The sequence below is a fragment of the Mus caroli genome, unplaced genomic scaffold (assembly GCF_978045245.1).
Source record: "Mus caroli unplaced genomic scaffold, Mus_caroli_1 scaffold_4, whole genome shotgun sequence".
NCBI lineage: Eukaryota > Metazoa > Chordata > Mammalia > Rodentia > Muridae > Mus > Mus caroli.
The window spans coordinates 109,430,625-109,453,037 of record NW_028227259.1 but is presented as its reverse complement, the minus strand read 5'-3'; the positions used below and the strand labels follow the sequence as shown (position 1 = coordinate 109,453,037).

The window sequence follows — 22,413 nt, the reverse complement described above, 5'->3', positions numbered from 1 at the left end:
GAAGCTTGGGACATTGTCTACATGACTACTAGCCACATGCTTCTCTTGTGGGGACTGTGAGGGTGGTAACTTCAACAGGAGCCAGGGTTCCAGGAGACATGAGGAAACGGCTTCCATCCCATGTAGGTGAATTATCACCATTGGGTTTCTCCTGGGTTCACAACCTCAGCTCGACTGGAGACCAGACTGTCTTTGCATAGCCCACTACCCCACAACTGACATCCTGGTAGGCAAGTTAAGACACGAATGTGAGGCAAGACAAGTCGAATCCTGGTATACAAGTTAGGAAATGAATATTAGAGAGGGCAAGTCCGTTGCCACAGCTGAATACCCCATCCAATGGAAGCAGGATACGTGTACAATAAAGACTTGTGCCTAAGGAAATCACACTGTCCCTAAATCCTGATTGGTGAACTAACCTGTCACAGGTGTAACTAGATCATGAGCTTATAAAGCTCTTTAGGACCTTAACTCTGGGTCATGGTTCACTTCCTGGATCTGGACCAAGGCCTGGTTGCACAGTCCCAGGGCATATGCCCAGGAAGGATATAGCTTAGTCTCGAGGTAGAACTATTCCCAGTTTTCTGAGCAACCAACATATTGATTTCTGAAATGGTTGTGCATTTTTCTATTCCCACCAGCAATGGAGGAGTGTTCCCCTTGCTACATGTCCTCACCAGCATGTACTGTCCCTTGTGTTTTTGATCTTCACCATACTGACAGGTGTAAGATGGAATCTCAGTCATTTGATTTGCATTTCTTCATGACTGAGGACACTAGACATTTCTTTAAGTGTTTATTGGAGATTAGAGATTCCTCTGTTGAGAATTCTCTGTTTAGATCTGTACTTCATTTTTAGATTAGGTTATTTAGTTTGCTCATGTTTAATTTCTTGAGTTTTTCATTTATTTTGAACATTATCCCTCTGTCAGATATAGGGATGGTGAAGGTCTTTTCCCATTCTGTAGGTTGACATTTTGTCCTACTGATGGTGTCCTTTGCTTTGCAGAAGCTTTTGAAATTCATGAGGTCACATTTATTGATTGTTGGCCTTAGTGCCTGAGCTGTGGGTATTCTATTTAGGAAGTTGTCTCCTGAATCAGTTTGTTCAAGGATATTCCCTACTTTCTCTTCTATTAGATTTAGTATATCCAGTTTTATGTGCAGGTCTTGGACCCATTTGGACTTGAGTTTTGTACACTATTTTCATTCTTCTAAATACACCATTTGTTGAAGATGCTTTCCTTTTTTCCATTGTATGGTTTTGGTTTCCTTGTAAAAAACCAAGTGTCTCTAAGTATGTGGATCTATCTCTGGGTCTTTGATTCTATTCCACTGATCAATCTGTTTTTATGACAATACCATGTGGTTTTTATTACTATTGCTCTATAATGATAGCAATGGCTTGAAATCAGGAATGCTGATACCTCCATAAGTTCTTTTATTATACAGAGCTGTTTTTGCTATCTTTAGTTTTTTTTTTTTTCAAATGAATTTGAGAATTTCTCTTTAAAGGTTTGGAAAGAATTGTGTTGGAATTTTGATGAGAACTGCATTAAATCTGTAGATTGCTTTTCAGAGAATGTCCATTTTCACTTGCTTAATCCTATCGATCCATGAGTAGGAGAGATCTTTCTATCTTCTGATACCTTCTACAGTTTCTTTCTTCAAAGGGTTGGCATTTGTGCCATACAAGTCTTTCACTTGCTTGGTTAGTGTTACACCAAGATATTTTATATTACCTAAGACTATTGTAAAAGGTAGTATTTTCCTGTTTCTTTTCTCAGTCTGTCATTTGTATTTAGGAGGCCTACTGACATATTGTAGTTAACCTTGTCCTTATCCACTTCACTGAAAGTGCTTATCAGCTGTCTAGGTTCCCTCATGGAATTTTTAGAGCCACTCATGTATATTATCATATCATCTACAAATAATGGTGTTTTGCCATCTCCCTTTTCAATTTGTATCCCCTTGATCGCCTTTAATTTTCTTGTTGATCTAGGTAGAACTCCAGGTACTATAGTAGACAGCCTTGTCTTGTTACTTATTTTAGTAGAATTGCTTTAACTTTGTCTCCATTTAATTTGATGTTGGTTATTGGCTTGCTGTATATTATTTTTAGGTATGGAAATTTTAACCCTGATATCTCCAAGACTTTTATCATGAAGTGATGTTGGATTTTGTCAAAGGCTATTTCCAACAACTAATGATGTGATAGTATCATTTTTTTAAATTTCAGTTTGTTTATTATGTTGTATTACATTGATGGATTTTTGTATGTTGAGACATCCCTGTATCTCTGGGATGAAACCTACTTGATCATGGTGGATGATAATTTTGATGTGTTCTTGGGTTTGGTTTGTGAGTATTTTATTGATTATTTTTGCACCAATGTTTTTAAGGGAAATTGGTCTAATTCTTACTTTGGTGAGTGTTTCTGTGGATTTAGGTATCATGGTGACATTGATCGTATAGAATGAGTTTAGCAATGTTCCATCTGTTTTCATTTTGTGGAAGTTTGAGGAGTGTATGTATTAGTTTATATTTGAGAGTTTGGTAGAATTCTGCACTAAAACCATCTGGCCCATTGATGAATCAGTTTCTACAATTTTATCTTCTATATCCTGAGATTTCCTCTTCCATGTCTTGTATTCTCTTGGTGATGTTTGCATCTGTTGTTGCTGTTCTCGTCCCTAGGTTTTCCATCTCCAGGATTCCCTCAGTTTGTGTTTCCTTTGTTGCTTCTATTTCCATTTCCAGGTCTTGAACAGTTTTTATCCATTTCCTGTTTGATTGTATTTCTTTGTATTTCTTTACGGGATTTATTCATTTCCTCTTAAAAAGCCTCTATCATCTTTATAAGATTGGGTTTGCAGTAATTTTCTTGTGTTTTGGCAGTGTTAGGATATCCAGTGCTTGCTCTGGTAAGGTAGCTCAGTCCTGGTGGTACCATATTGCTCTGGCTCTTTCTGGTTGTGTTCTTATGCTGTCCTTTAGCCATCTGGTTTTCCTGGCATTTGCTGGATGATCCTGCTGCTGACAGGACTCCCAAGGGAGGCAGGTAGAGACTTCAGACTGACAGAGGATCTTAGGGAACAGCAAGCAGCTCACCTTTGCTGACTGTGTCCCAGGTGGACACCAGAGGGGCTCACCTTTTATGTGCTCCTTGGCCATTTGTGTCTCATCATTTGAGAACATGTCTATGTTTAGTTCTATTACAAATTTTAAATTGGGCCATTTATTTTCACTTATTTTCTTGATATTCAGTTTTTTATTGGATATTTTCTTTAATTTCACTTCACATGATATCCCCTTTCCTGGTTCTCCCTCAATGGAAACTCCCTCTCATCCCCCACCATACCCCTGATTCTAAGAGTGTACTCCCTCAACCAACCTCACACTACTGCCTCCCCACCCTCGAATTATCCTACACTGGGGCTTTGAGCCTTCACAGGAACAAGGACCTCTTCTCCCACTGATGCAAGATAAAGCAATCATCTGGTACATATGTGGCCACAGCCATGGGTCCCTTCATGTTTGGTTCTTTAGTCCCTGTGAACTGAAGGCTCTGGTTGGTTGATAATGTAGTTCTTCGTATGGGGATACACACTCATTCAGCTCCTTCAGTCCTTTTTCTAAACCCTTCATTGTGGACCCTGTACTCAGACCTGTGTTCGGCTGAGAGCTTCTACCTCTGTGTTTGTCAGGCTCTGGCAGTGGTCTAAGGAGACAGTTATATCAGGCTTAGAAGGGGTAATACAATACTTATGGGAGCAAACAGGGAGACATGGTATGAAACAGAGACTGAAGGAAAGGTTATTCAGAGGCTGCCCCACCTGGGGATCAATCCCATATACTGTTACCAAACACAGACATTATTATGGTTTCCAAGAAGTACATGCTGTTAGGTTTTGGTTTGTTTGTTTGTTTGTTTAATGTTTTGTATATATTCTGGATACTAACCATCTATTAGACCTATAAGTTTTAAAGACCTTCTTAATCACAAAGCACTATTTATTATTTGTTGTTTTTAGAGTCTGTGTGATCTGTATCCTGTTAAGAAAGTCTTCCTGTGCAAATGAGTTCAAGTTTATTCTCCCCTCCTCTTGCTTATGAAATTCAGGGTGCCTGACCATACATTGAGGTCTGTGCCTCACTTTAAGTTTTTGTTGTATGCTGGGTGATATAGATTCCACTAAGTTTCTCAGGCTGACCTTACATTAGTCCTTTAACCAAGAGGAGGGTTTTTGTTCCTCCTTCATTGGTCCCCAGAGTACCTTGAGTAACAAGACCACAGGACCAACCCAAGTCTCTTCTGAGGAATGTTCTGCTCAGCCCTCTTCCTTCACATATCTTCCAGGGTAATCCTAAAAACGACTCATGGATCTTCGCCCTAAGTGTGCTTCTGAGCAGCACCTTCGTCTACAACAGCATGTGCACCATCAACCACCAGGCCCTGGAGCAGCTGCAGTATCCTTCTGGGATCTGAGCTACTAATTTCATTAAGTGCTCTGGAATGAATATGGACTCACTGCCCTGCACTGTCACTATGTGGCTTTTGATGGGGCAGAGCAGAGTGTTTAAGATGATTTGTTTTAATAAGAGAATCATGAGAGTATGTGCATGAAGTCCCTTTTCCTTAGCCAAGTGCCAGTTATGTCACAGAACTCACAGAGCTGATCAGAGTAAAGTCTTCTCCAAATCCCAATGGAATAAAGAATTCCACAGAATTTGTGAGTTTCTTTCCAGACTTTGTCTGGATTGTTCGGGATTTCATGCTGGAGCTGAAGTTAAATGGGGAAGACATCACAAGTGATGACTACCTGGAGAATGCCCTGAAGCTGATCCCAGGTACAGGGAAGGCTAGAGTGGGATGGCTGGGGAGAGAGGGCTAGGGTTGGAAGGCTGTGTGGGGGGGGGTGCCATCTGCTGAGTGGCTCCCATCCTCTGTGGAGTCCTTTGTATTCCCAATGGGATGAAGGTCTGCAGAAGTCCTGATAAGTCATTGACTGATAGTATTTGGTAAGTGGTTTTTAATTTCATTTGGAAAGAGTAGAGCCTAGAGCACAGTTTGTACTTTAGCATGTAGAATCAATGCACCTAATCGTTCTGAAGTCCAGATGTGTGTATTGCCTGTATTTGTGTCTACCTTGCTTTAAAAATTGTTGATTTCCTAATTATTATTCATAAAGTCATTGTATGTAGCCCACCTTAAAATATATTTCAGAGATATACATCATTCTCCTTATGGGGGAACATAGGTTTTTTTTTTTAATTAATTTTTTATTAGGTATTTTCCTCATTTACATTTCCAATGCTATCTAAAAAGACTGCAATACTCTCCCCCCCACACTCACGTACCCACCCACTCCCACGTTTTGGCCCTGGCATTCCCCTGTACTGGGGCATATAAAGTTTGCAAGTCCAATGGGCCTCTCTTTCCAGTGATGGCCGACTAGGCCATCTTTTGATACATATGCAGCTAGAGGAAAGAGCTCTGGGGTACTGGTTAGTTCATAATGTTGTTCCACGTATAGGCTTGCAGATCCCTTTAGCTCCTTGGGTATTTTCTCTAGCTTCTCCATTGGGGGCCCTGTGATCCATCCAATAGTTGACTATGAGCATCCACTTCTGTGTTTGCAAGGCCCCGGCATTGTCTCACAAGAGACAGCTATATCTGGGTCCTTTCAGCAAAATCTTGCTAGTGTATGCAATGGTGTCAGCGTTTGGAAGCTGATTATGGGATGGAACCCTGGAAATGGCAGTCTTTATATGGTCCATCCTTTCATCACAGCTCCAAACTTTATCTCTGTAACTCTTTCCATGGGTGTTTTGTTAACAATTCTAAGAAGGGGCACAGTGTCCACACTTTGGTCTTCGTTCTTCTTGAGTTTCATGCGTTTAACAAATTGTATCTTATATCTTGGGTATCCTAAGTTTTTGGGCTAATATCCACTAATCAGTGAGTACATATTGTGTGAGTTCATATTGTGTGAGTTCCTTTGTGATTGTGTTACCTAACTCAGGATGATGCCCTCCAGGTCCATCCATTTGCTTAGGAATTTCATAAATTCATTCCTTTTAATAGCTGAGTAGTACTCCATTGTGTAAATATACCACATTTTCTGTATCCATTCCTCTGTTGAGGGGCATCTGGGTTCTTTCCAGCTTCTGGCTATTATAAATAAAGGTGCTATGAACATAGTGGAGCATGTGTCCTTCTTACTGGTTGGAACATCTTCTGGATATATGCCCAGGAAAGGTATTGCTGGATCTTCTGGTAGTATTATGTCCAATTTTCTGAGGAACCGCCAAACTGATTTCCAGAGTGGTTGTACAAGCTTGCAATCCCACCAACAATGAAGGAGTGTTCCTCTTTCTCCACATCCTCACCAGCATCTGCTGTCACCTGAATTTTTGATCTTAGCCATTCTGACTGGTGTGAGGTGGAATCTCAGGGTTGTTTTGATTTGCATTTCCCTGATGGTTAAGGATGTTGAACATTTTTTCAGGTGCTTCTCTGCCATTCGGTATTCCTCAGGTGAGAATTCTTTGTTCAGATCTGAGCTCCATTTTTTAATGGGGTTATTTGATTTTCGGGAGTCCACCTTCTTGAGTTCTTTATATATATTGGATATTAGTCCCCTATCTGATTTAGGATAGGTAAAGATCATTTCCCAATCTGTTGGTGTTCCTTTTGTCTTATTGACGGTGTCTTTTGCCTTGCTGAAGCTTTGCAACTTTATGAGGTCCCATTTATCGATTCTTGATCTTACAGCACAAGCCATTGCTGTTCTATTCAGGAATTTTTCCCCTGTACCCATATCTTTGAGGCTTTTTCCTACTTTCTCCTCTATAAGTTTCAGTGTCGAAGATCAAGTGACCATAGGTGAGTGGGTTCATCTCAGGGTCTTCAATTCTGTTCCATTGGTCTACTTGTCTGTCGTTATACCAGTACCATGCAGTTATTATCACAATTGCTCTGTAGTACAGCTTTAGGTCAGGCATGGTGATTCCACCAGAGGTTCTTTTATCCTTGAGAAGAGTTTTTGCTACCCTAGGTTTTTTGTTGTTCCAGATGAATTTGCAGATTGTCCTTTCTAATTCGTTGAAGAATTGAGTTGGAATTTTGATGGGGATTGCATTGAACCTATAGATTACTTTTGGCAACATAGCCAGTTTTACAATGTTGATCCTGCCAATCCATGAGCATGGGAGATCTTTCCATCTTCTGAGATCTTTTTTAATTTCTTTCTTCAGAGACTTGAAGTTCTTATACATATCTTTCACTTCCTTAATTAAATTCACACCAAGGTATTTTATATTATTTGTGACTATTGGGAATGGTGTTGTATCCATAATTTCTTTCCCAGCCTGTTTATTCTTTTTTTAGAGAAAGGCCATTGACTTGTTTGAGTTACTTTTATATCCAGCCACTTCACTGAAGCTGTTTATCAGTTTTAGGAGTTCTCTGGTGGAATTTTTGGGGTCACGGATATATACTATCATATCATCTGAAAAAAGTGATATTTTGACTTCTTCTTTTTCAATTGGTATCCCCTTGATCTCCTTTTGTTGTCGAATATCTCTGGCTAGAACTTCAAGTACAACGTTGAATAGGTAAGGAGAAAGTGGGCAGCCTTGTCTAGTCACCGATTTTAGTGGGATTTCTTCCAGCTTCTCACCATTTATTTTGATGTTGGCTACTGGTTTGCTGTAGATTGCTTTTATCATGTTTAGGTACCGGCCTTGAATTACTAATCTTTCCAAGACTTTTATCATGAATGGGTGTTGGATTTTGTCAAATGCTTTCTCAGCATCTATCGAGATGATCATGTGGATTTCTCTTTGAGTTCGTTTATATACTGGATTACGTTGATGGATTTCTGTATATTGAAGCATCCCTGCATCCCTGGGATGAAACCTACTTGGCCAGGATGGATGATTGCTTTGATGTGTTCTTGGATTCGGTTAGCTAGAACTTTATTGAGGATTTTTGCATCGATATTCATAAGGGAAATTGGTCTGAAGTTCTCTATCTTTGTTGGGTCTTTTTGTGGTTTAGGTATCAGAGTAATTGTGGCTTCATAGAATGAGTTGGGTAGAGTACCTTTTGTTTCTATTTTGTGGAATAGTTTGTGAAGAACTGGGATTAGATCTTCTTTGAAGGTCTGATAGAACTCTGCACTAAACCCATCTGGTCCTGGGCTTTTTTTTGGTTGGGAGACTATTAATGACTGCTTCTGTTTCTTTAGGGGATATGGGACTGTTTATATCATTAACCTGATCTTGATTTAACTTTGGTACCTTGTATCTGTCTAGAAACTTGTCCATTTCATCCAGGTTCTCCAGTTTTGTTGAGTATAGCCTTTTGTAGAAGGATCTGATGGTATTTGGGATTTCTTCAGGATCTGTTGTTATGTCTCCCTTTTCATTTCTGATTTTGTTAATTAGAATACTTTCCCTGTGTCCTCTAGTGAGTCTGGCTAAGGGTTTATCTATCTTGTTGATTTTCTCAAAGAACCAGCTCCTTGATTGGTCGATTCTTTGAATAGTTCTTCTTGTTTCCAGTTGGTTGATTTCACCCCTGAGTTTGATTATTTCCTGCTGTATACTCCTCTTGGTTGAATTTGCTTCCTTTTGTTCTAGAGCTTTTAGGTGTGTTGTCAAGCTACTAATGTGTGCTCTCTCTAGTTTCTTTTGGGAGGCACTCAGAGCTATGAGTTTTCCTCTTAGAAATGCTTTCACTGTTTCCCATAAGTTTGGGTATGTTCTGGCTTCATTTTCATTAAACTCCAAAAAGTCCTTAATTTCTTTCCTTATTCCTTCCTTGACCAAGGTATCATTGAGAAGAGTGTTGTTTAGTTTCCACATGTGTGTTGGCTTTCTATTATTTATTTTGTTATTGAAGATCAGCCTTAGTCCATGGTGGCCTGATAGGATGCATGGGACAATTTCAATATTTTTGTATATGTTGAGGCTTGTTTTGTGACCAATTATGTGGTCAATTTTGGAGAAGGTACTGTGAGGTGCTGAGAAGAAGGTATATCATTTTGTTTTAGGATAAAATGTTCTATAGATATGTGTCAGATCCATTTGTTTCATAACCTCTGTTAGTTTCACTGTGTCCCTGTTTAGTTTCTGTTTCCATGATCTGTCCATTGGTGAAAGTGGTGTGTTGAAGTCTCCCACTATTATTGTGTGAGGTGCAATGTGTGCTTTGAGCTTTACTAAAGTATCTTTAATTAATGTGGCTGCCCTTGTATTTGGAGCATAGATATTCAGAATTGAGAGTTCCTCTTGGAGGATTTTACCTTTGATGAGTATGAAGTGCACTTCCTTGTCTCTTTTGATGACTTTGGGTTGGAAGTTGATTTTATTAGATATTAGGATGGCTAGTCCAGCTTGATTCTTCATACCATTTGCTTGGAAAATTGTTTTCCAGCCTTTCATTCTGAGGTAGTGTCTATCTTTTTCTCTGAGATGAGTTTCCTGTAAGCAGCAAAATGTTGGGTCCTGTTTGTGTAGCCAGTCTGATAGTCTATGTCTTTTTATTGGGTATTGAGTCCATTGATATTAAGAGATATTAAGGAAAATTAATTGTTGCTTCCTTTTATTTGTGTTGTTAGAGTTGGTATTCTGTTCTTGTGGCTGTCTTCTTTTAGGTTTGTTGAAGGATTACTTTCTTGCTTTTTCTAGGACATGGTTTCCGTCCTTGTATTGGTTTTTTTCTATTATTATCCTTTGAAGGGCTGGAAAGATAATGTGTGAATTTGGTTTTGTCGTGGAATACTTTGGTTTCTCCATCTATGGTAATTGAGAGTTTGGCTGGGTATAGTAGCTTGGGCTGGAATTTGTGTTCTCTTAGTTTATGTATAACATCTGTCCAGGCCCTTCTGACTTTCATAGTCTCTGGTGAAAAATCTGGTGTAATTTTGATATGCTTGCCTTTCTTGACCTTTTTCCCTTACTGCTTTTAATATTCTCTCTTTATGTAGTGCATTTTTTGTTCTGATTATTATGCGTCGGGAGGAATTTCTTTTCAGGTCCAGTCTATTTGGAGTTCTGTAGGCTTCTTGTATGTTCATGGGCATGTCCTTCTTTAGGTTTGGGAAGTTTTCTTCTATAATTTTGTTGAAGATATTTGCCGGTACTTTGAGTTGAAAATCTTCATTCTCATCTACTCCTATTATCCGTAGGTTTGGTCTTCTCATTGTGTCCTGGATTTCCTGGATGTTTTGAGTTAGGATCTTTTTGGATTTTGTATTTTCTTTGATTGTTGTGCCGATGTTCTCTATGGAGTCTTCTGCACCTTGCGATTCTCTCTTCCATCTCTTGTATTCTGTTGCTGATGCTTGCATGTATGATTCCAGATTTCTTTCCTAGGGTTTCTATCTCCAGGGTTGTCTCAATTTGGGTTCTCTTTATTGTGTCTACTTCCCTTTTTGGTCTTGGTTGGTTTTATTCAATTCCATCACCTGTTTGGTCTGGTTTTCCTGCAAATCTTTAAGGGATTTTTGTGCTTCCTCTTTAATGTCTTCTACCTGTTTAGCCGTGTTCTCCTGAATTTCTTTACGTGTGTTATTAAAGTCCTTCTTGATGTCCTCTACCATCATCATGAGATATGCTTTTAGATCAGTGTCTAGTTTTTCCGGTGTGTTGGGGTGCCGTGGACTGAGCGAAGTGGGAGTGTTGGGTTCTGATGATGGTGAGTGGTCTTGGTTTCTGTTAGTAAGATTATTACATTTACCTTTCACCATCTGGTAATCTCTGGATTTAGTTGTTATAATTGTCTCTGTTTAGAGATTGTTCTTCTGGTGATTCTGTTAGCCTCTATCAGTAGACCTGGGAGACAGGCTCTCTCCTCTGAGTTTCAGTGTTCAGAGCACTCTCTGCAGGCAAGCTCTCCTCTTACAGGGAAGGTGCACAAATATCTGGTGTTTGGACCTCCTCTTGGCCGATGATGAAGGCCCAAAACAGGAACTTTCCCAGAAGCTGTGTTGCTTTGGGAAGTCACAGAAGCTGTCAGTTTGTGTGGTGCACACACTCACCTGTGCAGACTATGTTCGGTGGAGTGCCGGAACAAAGATGTCTACCGCCATTCTAGAGGCAAAAGCCTCCCGGGCCGGGTAGACACCTGTCCTCTGTCCAGGAAGGTGGCCGGATGTCTGGGGCCCGAAAAGGGTGCTACCTCAGTAGCTCTGTGGCTCCCGCCTGTCCCAGAAGCAGTCAGATTCTGTGGTTCACACTCTCACCTGTGCAGACTAAGTTCCTAAGTTCGTCGGAGTCCCGGAACCAAGATGGCTTCCGCTGCTCCTGAGGCAAAGGGCTCTCGGGCCGAGCGGACACCTGTCCTCTGGCCGGGAGGGTGGCCGGATCACCTGAAGTCTTAAGATCCCATGGCTGGTGTTGTGAGTAGCTGGCGGGTGTCGTCCGACTCTGTGCCCTAGCTACCTCGGTGCTGGTCGGCCCGGAAGGCAGAACATAGGTTTTTAATGCTGCATTGATTGTGTTGTCTGCAAAAGCAGCTGCAACAGTTCCTTCTGAGGTTATGCCTTCTCCATAGTCAGTATCGGTTTTCCTGAGTCTATTTGACTGTCATAGCTACCGATTTTAATTCATGTGTCAGGATCAGTTACATTCATGATCTGGAAACTATTTGCATGGGCATTGTCAGCCTGAGACTAAAGCTGATGGAGCCTTGTGAGTCACATCAATTCAGGAATGCTCACTGCTCTCATTTTCTGTCTGCTTTCTCTAGAACATTGGACATATAGTTAGTAGAAAGCAGTCCATGAATCCAGTGCAATTATTAATCTCAGAGCATTTCTGGAGTAGCACAATCATACAATTCACATATGATCTTCAACTAGTGTTTAGTTTTAAACAGGGTATCACTGTGTTGCCCTAGCTGGTTGGTAAATGCTCTGTAGACCAGATGGGCTGGCCTGGAGATCACAGCATATCTCTTGATTCTGCATCTTATGTATCAGGATTAAAGATGTGTCCCACAACCTACTAGCTTTCTCTTCCTTCCTTCCTTCCTTCCTTCCTTCCTTCCTTCCTTCCTTCCTCCCTCCCTCCCTCCCTCCCTTCCTTCCTTCTTTCTTTCCTCTTTTTCTTTCAGTTTTGGAAGACAAGATCTCACAGTGTAGACTTTGCTAGCTTGGGATACACTATGTAGAACAAGGTAGCCTCAAACTCGTGGCGAGCCTCATTATTTTTAATGAAAAGATTAACAGCATTGTAAATCATTTCAGAAAACACTTTCTTGTTGAAATTTAGCTTTATAACTGAATATTATAGAACACATATAGATACTAAAGCAATGGTTACTCAGAAGAGGAGATGGTACATCATGCACCTCACATTGCTAACTTTCCATAAACAACTAAAATTGTTTCAAGCAATGTCCCAAATATATGGGCATGGGGTGATTTGTTGCTTAAAGCTCTGTCACCCAAGTGTGAGGACTGGAGGTGAGATCTCCAGAATTACTTCAACGCTAGGCAGGTATGATAGTCTACCTTCAATCCAGTGCACAGGCTGAGGACACAGGAGAGCTCTGGAGCATGATGGGTAGCCACACTGGCTGTATTAGAGAGTTCCACTTCACCTGAGAGACCCTTTGCCAGTAAGGTGGAGAATGACTCTTTCTACATGCACCCAAACACAAGCAGACATGCATACAAACACAAGACATACATACACAACACATACATATACAGTTTCATGAAGTTCTGTCTTAATGTTACTCATTAGCTCTCTAGACTTATGTATCCTACGTGTGTCCATAGCCCTTCCTTCCCTCCCCACTTTTACTTTCTAGGAGTGTATAGTTGACTTTGACAAAAATGAGTTCTATTTAGACTGAAGATAGTTCTCCTTCAGTCAGCATAGAATTATCTTAGATTTGCCAATGTTGCTATTTAAAATAATTGATTACTCTTTATTTGTGTCTGTATTTTTTTGGTTTTGTTTGTTTGTTTGTTTGTTGTTTTTTGTTTTTGTCCCACAACTCTTTTTCTACAAGGAGTGATTAGGACAGAAATCACCTTTAGCCTCTTGTTGTTCAGTCAACAGGACACCACAGCTACATTATGCTTGACGCCATGTTCAGTTCTGTAGATTTCTGCCATATGCTTCTCCACTGAAGTCAAATAACTCCTTAAATATTTCAACAGATTTGTACCAAGTACAAACTTGTTATACCTTAGACAGGCAAAGAAATGGTGCAGGATATGGTAAAGAGTCTGTAAGTGCAGAACATTTCACATAGACCAGGGCCTCCTTCATCTTTTCTCTGTGCTAAGACTCCAGTTGTTTTGTGTTTTCTCCAACACTAGGTTACAATCCCAGAGTGCAAGCATCCAATTCAGCCAGGGAATGCATCAGACTTTTCTTTCCTAACCGGAAGTGTTTTGTCTTTGACCGGCCAACTCATGACAGAGAACTCTTACAAAAACTTGAGACTATCTCAGAAGACCAACTGGATCTTAAGTTCCGGGAAGGAACAAAGGCTTTTGTTTCTTACATCTTCACTTATGCCAAGATCAAGACCCTCAAAGAGGGAATTAAGGTCACTGGGAATAGTGAGTTCTTTTTTTTTTTTTTTTTCATTTTTAAATCACACTTCTCTATAGAGTACTATATGTTGAACTTATTAGCATGTTTGTTTTTAAATTATACACAATTGTACTATACGTGTATTTCAACTGTAAAATGTTATAACTGTAGATTAGAAATCCTTAGCTGGGCATGGTGGCACATGCCTTTAATCCCAGCACTTAAATGCAGAGGCAGGCTGATTTCTGAGTTCCAGTCCAGCCTGGTCTACAAAGTGAGTTCCAGGACAGCCAGGGCTATACAGAGAAACCCTGTCTCAAAAACAAAAACAAAAACAAAAAAAAACCAAACAACCAAACAACCAAACAAAAAAAAGAGTTATTAAAAAAAAAAAAAGAATAACCACATCACTTCTATCTACAGCTGTAACATACCTGTATAAAATTCTCTACTGATAATCAAATCACCAGTGAAAAGTTCCTTAATCTACTGTAGAATTATTGTTTAAACCACTGAAGCTAATACCTTCTATTTTCATAAGGAATGCCTTGTATGTTGCATTTTGAATGACAGATTTGAAATCTAATTTGGAAATTTAAATAGTTCTAAAATAAATCCTAGTATTTAAACAAACCTATACGTTTTAGAATGCATGTTTATGAGAGTGCATGTGTAGTTTTGTGGTTCCCATTCATTATAACTTTTCATTACTGCTTATAACTCCTGGCTCACAAGGACTGGGTACTCTGGTGACAACCTACGTGGATGCCATCAACAGTGGAGCAGTGCCTTGTCTGGATGATGCTGTGACAACTCTGGCCCAGCGCGAGAACTCAGTAGCTATGCAGAAGGCTGCTGACCACTACAGTGAGCAGATGGCCCAGCGACTGAGGCTTCCCACAGACACTCTCCAGGAGTTGATGGATGTGCATGCAGCCTGTGAGAAGGAAGCCATGGCTGTCTTCATGGAGAATTCCTTCAAGGACAAAAATCAGCAATTCCTGAAGAAACTGGTGGTAATCTGTTAATGTCATTAACTGTCATGGCGCCATCCTTTCAAGATGGTAGTGTTGTTGAGCCTTCATTGGCCATAGATGTATTTCTTATTTAAAGATATGTGTTTCAGACTATCATGATGAATATAGTTATAAATGATTGCATGTCTAGTTCACAAAATTACAGCCAATTAATGTCGAACAGATGGAATAATGAGTATATAGTGTCCTAAGTCCTTTACCCAGTTATGTTTGTGGATTGTGATCCTGCCCAGGACATCTATAGTGCATCTTTGAATCTGCTATATTTTTGTGTTCCTAAGACATTGTTTCTCACTGGAGTCTCATTACAGCCCACTGTTCTTCTATTGCTTCTTGTTATATAATTGTGTCATTGGAGATAGAATTCCAGGATGTGACACCCAGAAGGAACCAGAGATGGTAGGATGCAGCCCCATCCCATTACAGAAGGTCTTAAGGACCAGGAACCTCAAGAACACTTAGTGTGGTCTTCCACAGATTTTTTTAGCATCCAAGTTCAGGTTTTACCACTTCAAATTACCTTGAGGTCTTGTAACAGTGGAGTGTGGAAATAGGTGGGCTCTTCTATGAACTCTCTTAGAATTTAATCCCTTGTATTCCTTCAATTGTGTCAGATCTCTGTACACTTCGTTGTAGGAAATAATAAGTGAGAAGATAGCTTTTTTCTGGTTGAAGAATGAAGAGGCATCGAATAAATACTGCCAGGAAGAACTGGATCGACTTTCAAAGGATTTTATGGACAATATCTCAACATTTTCTGTTCCTGGGGGACACAGGATTTACATGGACATGAGGAAAAAGATTGAACATGACTACTGGCAGGTTCCCAGGAAAGGGGTGAAGGTGAGGAGCAGGGAGCACAGGACAGGGAGAAGTTGAGGAGCAGGGAACACAGCAAAGGGATGAAGATTAGGAGCAGGAACACAGGAATGGGGACATGGTGAGAAGTAGGGAGCACAGTAATAAGGTGAAGATGATCAGGGAACATGGGGATGTGATGAAGGTGAGGATCAGGGAGCACTGGAGCTGAGTGTAGAGGGAAGGACATGTCATAAAACATGAACATACAACACTGTGTCAGTGAAATAAGAAAATATGAAGATAGCCTGACACCTTTAGCTTTGGTGTTGGTGACTAAAGCAGGGCTTTGCAATTCAAAGCAAGTTCTTTACCTTGACTATGCTTGGTGCAAAATGGCTCCTTTTTAGTATGAATTCTTAGAAAAATCCTAACAAAGCATTCTGAGTGATGACTTTATAACTCTGTCAGGATGATCTAACTATGGATTAGTGAGTGTAATAACAGAGCTAAAATATTACTCTGTTATTGCCAGTGATACTATTATAAGTACATTCTTTAGACCTTTCTTTAGTTTTTTAAGTGCTATGAGCTATGCTCCCACTACTGTGGTCAGTCACACATCTGTACCACAAGGTCCAGGCAGATAAAGTGACTTCCCTAGAAATACACTAAGCAAGAGCAGAAGGAAATGGCTCCCAACCAAGCACTTTACACTGGGATACAATATCTGAAGATATCCTAATTTGCAGCATGCCGAACTGCACATGACTGTGACAGGCTGCATCTAAGTGGAGGCAGGTGTCTCTAGCAGAGATTACTGGAGGGAGCCACAGAGCAGGAAGTATCCACTGCCACTAAATAGTGGCACAGTGAGGACTCTGTTGAGTCTCATGGGTCCTCACTCTCTCAGGATTTATTAGGATTCTTTGTTCCCTCTTGGTCCTACAGGCATGTGAAGTCTTCCAGAACTTTCTCCAGTCACAGTTCATCATCGAGAGTTCCATCCTGCAGGCAGATACAGCCCTCACTGCTGGGGAGAAGGCCATTGCAGGTACAGGAACATGTCTCTTGGCTCCCAGGAGAGGTCAGATTCCTACCATGGCTTTCTGATAGAAGCCACAATAAATCCATGCCAAGATCAGTAGCTTACTATCTTTCTGTGGATACCAAACTTGGAAGCCACAGGCAGTTCTCGGTGTGTGTCAGTCACATGGGCAGGGTCTTCTCCTTAACCCTCAGAATCATGCTCTCCAGGTGTTGGCCAAGGGGAGTCTGGTTCCTATGCTTCTTACAGATTATTGAATTGCTCTCTGGGTTCTGGAATGTTAACATTTTATTTGAATCATTACTTTTATTTCTCCTGATTCTTCCTGGGGCAGTGGAGCGTGCCCAGAAGGAGGCGGCAGAGAAGGAGCAGGAGCTACTAAGACAGAAGCAGAAGGAGCAGCAGGAGTATATGGAGGCTCAAGAGAAAAGTCATAAAGAAAACCTAGAGCAACTGAGAAGGAAGCTGGAGCAGGAGAGGGAGCAGGACATCAAAGAACTTAAGATAATGCTGGAGAAGCAACTGAAGGTGGAGCCCCTCATCCTCCTGTTAGTTCTTGTACACCAGGCAGCTGGAGAAAGTTGTCAGCCTGGTCATGGGATGAACACAGTCATGATATATTATTGCTAAGGAGCCCCCACACCATGTGTTATATAGTCTTTGAATTTTGCTCTTTATGTAGACTCTTTAGATATCAGGTTTCCTGTTGTTCCTTCAGGGTTTTAATGACTACAGTGGTTTGACTTACAGACTTGGAATATTTAAAAATTATCTTTTTAGGTTTCACTAAACTAACCTCACAAACAGGCAGTGTAATAATGCCAGAAACTGGTCTGTCTGCATTGTCCAGATCATCAGGCATCTGAGTGCCTCCAACCCTGCCCTACCCACCCCAACCTTCCCAGAATGATCTATGCTATCATAAAACTGAAGGAAATGTCCAGTCAGTGAACCAGCAGCTTCTACAGGTTCTGTAACTGTCCCCAGGCTAGAGAGCCTCCTTTAAGGAGCACATGACATCAGAGGTATTCCCATTGTCCAGCTGCAAGAGAAATGGTAATCAACTGCTTAATCATCCAATGAGTTGCCACTGTCTGCATGATATAGTGTCACAGAGTCTTTGTGGATTGAGCTCTGTGCAAACAGGACAGTGGCATTTTTTGGGCATGAACATAAGCACATCTTCACAGCTCTGCTACCATCACAGCTGAAACAAACATGGTGGATCAAGATTAGTAAAGTTTAAACCCTACTTCCTCATAATGTGTAGGTTTATCTTCGGTGCATCTTTTTCATGGTAAGGGAAAGTTTTTAGGAATACACTAAGGACTGCATGCTAAAGTTTTGAAAGTAACAGTCGTACAATGTTGGGACTTATCAATATTTACTTCTTTGTTATGTTCACTGTTTTAGGATCAAAAGGCTTTCCTTGAGGAAGGATTTAAAAACAAAGCTGAAGAAATGAATGCAGAGATACAGAAACTGGGACAAAACTTCAAGGATATGAAAGAAAACATTGGTTCCACTCTGGAACTTATCGAAAGAGCATTTTGTGCAGGGGCTTTTAGTTCCCTTATCCTGGTTGCAGTGTTGTTAAGACACAATCCTTCACTTTTAAGGAAATAATAGACTGTGACATAAGCATTGTTTTATTTTGAAGCTGCCTGGTTTTTATTTTCACTCAGATAAGTTTAAACATAAAAGTGCTGATTTGAGGGTACCTGTGATCTGCCCACATGAACAGAACAGCTCATACATGGCTACACAGACAATGTTAGCCTTTAGAGAACACATTTTTGAAATGAGTCCTATAGAAGATATGCAATTAGTCATTACATGCTATTACTGTTGGCCAATTTGACTGCATATAGAGTCAGCTATGAGACAAGGCTTTCCATACTCATTTGAGGACTATTTAGCCCAGTTTTGCTTGTGGGGAATTATCTCAGATTAATACAGTAGGGAACCCATCCTATGTTGGGGCAGGACCGTTCCTGTGGACAGAAGACACAGTAGAAAGATGAAAGCAATCTCCCTACCACTTGTGGCTTCCTGACTCTGGATGCAATACAACAAGCCAGCCTCGACTTCTCTCAGAATGCATTCTCCAGCCTTGACAGAATGTATCATCATGATTCATGGACCACAACAAACCCTTTCTTAAGTTGGTTTTGTGAGGGTTTTTCATCTCAGCAAGAGGAAAAGTCATTGATATCATAACTGTGATAATCCCGGAATCTACTTAAACATCACTTCTTAGATTGGCAATGAATTTTAATATGACTTGATCTTGGAGTACTATGTAGTCAAGAAACAAATGTCAGTCAAGCTATCTGTATAATGTTCCAAATTGAGCTAAAATTTATCTTAAAAGTAAAGTCAAAACACCATAAAACTGTGCGATTATTATTAGAAATGCTACTATGCCATGCAAACATACACGAACACAAATGAAATGCCCTCTGGAAGATTAGTAAAAAGCCTGGTCTACTGGCTTCATCTAGAGAGAATAAGTTGGAGTCAAACGTTGAAGGGATGCCTGCATTCCATGACGTTCTCAGTCTTACACATTTCATGAAGAGTGCTGGGAAAGGGAATTTAAATTTTTAGATAGTGACAATAAGTTAAAACTCACCACTGCACGATGAAGTCTCTGCTTCTTAAAATGGCAGAAACCACTAGAAGGCACCCAAGACCAAGACTTGAGTACCAGGAAGTATAACTTTTGCGGCTTAATGTTTTCCTTTGTGGCTATGCTTTTTAAAAAATAATTAAAATAAATAGGTGGAACAACAATATGAACTAACCAGTACCCCCAGAGCTCATGTCTCTAGCTGCATATGTAGCAGAAGATGCCTAGTCAGCCATCATTGGGAAGAGAGGCCCCTTGGTCTTGCAAACTTTATATACCTCAGTACAGGAGAACACCAGGGCCAAGAAGTGGGAGTGGGTGGGTAGGGGAGTGGGGTGTGGGGTTATGGGGGCTTTTGGGATAGCAGTTGAAATGTAAATGAAGAAAATACCTAATTAAAAAAAGAAAAAAAAACAGATGACTGTCTAAAAAAATAATTTAAATAACACATTTTATGTAAACCAATATATCAAAATATTATTTCCATAGGCAGGCAATACAATTTATACATGCCACATTTATATCACATTTATTTATTTGCAAATTAATTGGGAAACTGTATTAAGAGACATATGATAATATAGTGTATAAGAGAATACATGGGACACAAGGGAGGTAGGTGGACAGCTCAGAGATGGCTCAGTGGTCAAGAGTGTACAATGTTCATCCTGGGTAACTCAGTTCCCGGGGCAAGAAACAACTAACTGTAAATCTAACTCCAAGGGATCTGACTTCCTTTTCTGACCCCCAAGAACCCCTGGTATTTCCATTACATATCTCCAGGTTACACATATACATATTTACAAGTAAGATTTAAAGGAATCTTTAACTGTTAACATTGATAATGGGCCATATGAGTAAAGAGACCCAAGGACTCTTATTAGTGCATTAATGAATATAATGTATTAAGAATGTACCCGCGACCCCTGCCACAGGATTTTGAGACTGCTGGTGAGTGGAACACAGCTTCTGCTCCAGCCCAATCACGCAGGACCTGAGACTGCTTTGGTTGGGGAGGCAGAAATCCGGCCTGAGTAGGGCCACAAGCCTCTTCCGGTCAGAACAGCTCCGGGGTAGCTAGGGCGCAAGGTCGGATGACACTCGCCAGCTACCCACAACACCCGCCACAGGATCTTAAGACTTCTGGTGAGTGGAACACAGCTTCTGCTCCAATCCAATTGCACGCGGGACCTGAGACTGCATTAGTTAGGGAAACAGAAAACCGGCCTGAGTAGGGCCACAGGCCTCTTCCGGCCTGAACAGTACCTGGGTAGCAAGAGGGCAGGGTCGGCTGACACCCACCAGCTACCCACGACCCCCGCCACAGGATTTTGAGACTTCTGGTGAGTGGAACACAGCTTCTGCTCCAATCTTTAAACAGTGACAACGACAACAACTAACCCCAGAGATTACCAGATGGCGAAAGGTAAACGTAATAATCTTACTAACAGAAACCAAGACCACTCACCATCATCAAAACCCAGCACTCCCACTTCGCCCAGTCCAGGGCACCCCAACACACCAGAAAAGCTAGACACGGATCAGAAAGCATATCTCATGATGATGGTAGAGGACTTCAAGAAGGGCTTTAATAACACACTTAAAGAAATACAAAGGAACACTGGTAAACAGGTAGAAGACATTAAAGAGGAGGCACAAAAATCCCTTAAAGAATTGCAGGAGAACACAGCTAAAGAGTTTCAAATCCTTAAAGAAAAACAGGATAACATAATCAAACAGGTAGAAGTCCTTAAAAACAAAACAGGAAAACACATCCAAACAGATGATAGAAATGAACAAAATCATACTAGACCTAAAAAGGGAAGTAGACACAATAAAGAAAACCCAAAATGAGGCAACACTGGAGATAGAAACCCTAGGAAAGAAATCTGGAACCATAGATACGAGCATCAGCAACAGAATACAAGAGATGGAAGAGAGAATCTCAGGTGCAGAAGATTCCATAGAGAACATTGGCACAACAATCAAGGAAAATGTAAAACGCAAAAAGATCCTAACTCAAAACATCCAAGAAATACAGGACACAATGAGAAGACCAAACCTACGGATAATAGGAGTGGATGAGAATGAAGATTTTCAACTCAAAGGACCAGCAAATATCTTCAATAAAATTATAGAAGAAAACTACCCAAATCTAAAGAAAGAGATGCCCATGAACATACAAGAAGCCTACAGAACTCCAAATAGACTGGACCAGAAAAGAAATACCTCCCGACACATAATAATCAGAACAACAAATGCTCTAAATAAAGATAGAATACTAAAAGCAGTAAGAGAAAAAGGCCAAGTAACATATAAAGGCAAGCCTATCAGAATTACACCAGATTTTTCAACAGAGACTATGAAAGCCAGAAGATCCTGGACAGATGTTATACAGACACTAAAAGAACACAAATTCCAGCCCAGGCTACTATACCCAGCCAAACTCTCAATTAACATAGATGGAGAAACCAAAGTATTCCACGACAAAACCAAATTCACACATTATCTCTCCACGAATCCAGCCCTTCAAAGGATAATAACAGAAAAAAAAACAATACAAGGACAGGAACCACGCCCTAGAAACAACAAGAAGGTAATCCCTCAACAAACCTAAAAGAAGACAGCCACAAGAACAGAATGCCAACTTTAACAACAAAAATAACAGGAAACAACAATTACTTTTCCTTAATATCTCTTAATATCAATGGACTCAACTCCCCGATAAAAAGACATAGACTAACAAACTGGTTACACAAACAAGACCCAACATTTTGCTGCTTACAGGAAACTCATCTCAGAGAAAAAGACAGACACTACCTCAGAATGAAAGACTGGAAATCAATTTTCCAAGCAAATGGTATGAAGAAACAAGCTGGAGTAGCCATTCTAATATCTGATAAGATTGACTTCCAACCCAAAGTCATTAAAAAAGACAGGGAGGGACACTTCATACTCATCAAAGGTAAAATCCTCCAAGAGGAACTATCAATCCTGAATATCTATGCTCCAAATACAAAGGCAGCCACATTCATTAAAGAAACTTTAGTAAATCTCAAAGCACACATTGTACCTCATACAATAATAGTGGGAGACTTCAACACACCACTTTCACCAATGGACAGATCATGGAAACAGAAACTAAACAGGGACACAGCGAAACTAACAGAAGTTATGAATCAAATGGATCTGGCAGATATCTACAGAACATTCAATCCTAAAACAAAAGGATATACCTTCTTCTCAGCACCTCATGGTACCTTCTCCAAAATTGACCACATAATTGGTCACAAAACAGGCCTCAACAGATACAAAAATATTGAAATTGTCCC

At 40.4% G+C, this 22,413-nt stretch overlaps 1 protein-coding gene across 1 annotated transcript in view; it reads left to right on the top strand.

The window, feature by feature from the left end:
- Window positions 1-18,108, top strand: part of LOC110288888 (guanylate-binding protein 6-like) — a 28,944-nt gene extending 10,836 nt beyond the window's left edge. The window contains exons 4-11 of the mRNA XM_085836946.1: window positions 4,361-4,470; window positions 4,655-4,851; window positions 13,347-13,592; window positions 14,302-14,582; window positions 15,240-15,446; window positions 16,353-16,455; window positions 16,784-16,977; window positions 17,863-18,108. Coding sequence (XP_085693072.1) covers window positions 4,361-4,470; window positions 4,655-4,851; window positions 13,347-13,592; window positions 14,302-14,582; window positions 15,240-15,446; window positions 16,353-16,455; window positions 16,784-16,977; window positions 17,863-18,075 — 1,551 coding nt within the window. The 3' untranslated portion in view covers window positions 18,076-18,108. The remainder of the gene's footprint in view (window positions 1-4,360; window positions 4,471-4,654; window positions 4,852-13,346; window positions 13,593-14,301; window positions 14,583-15,239; window positions 15,447-16,352; window positions 16,456-16,783; window positions 16,978-17,862) is intronic.
- Window positions 18,109-22,413: the final 4,305 nt, after the last annotated feature.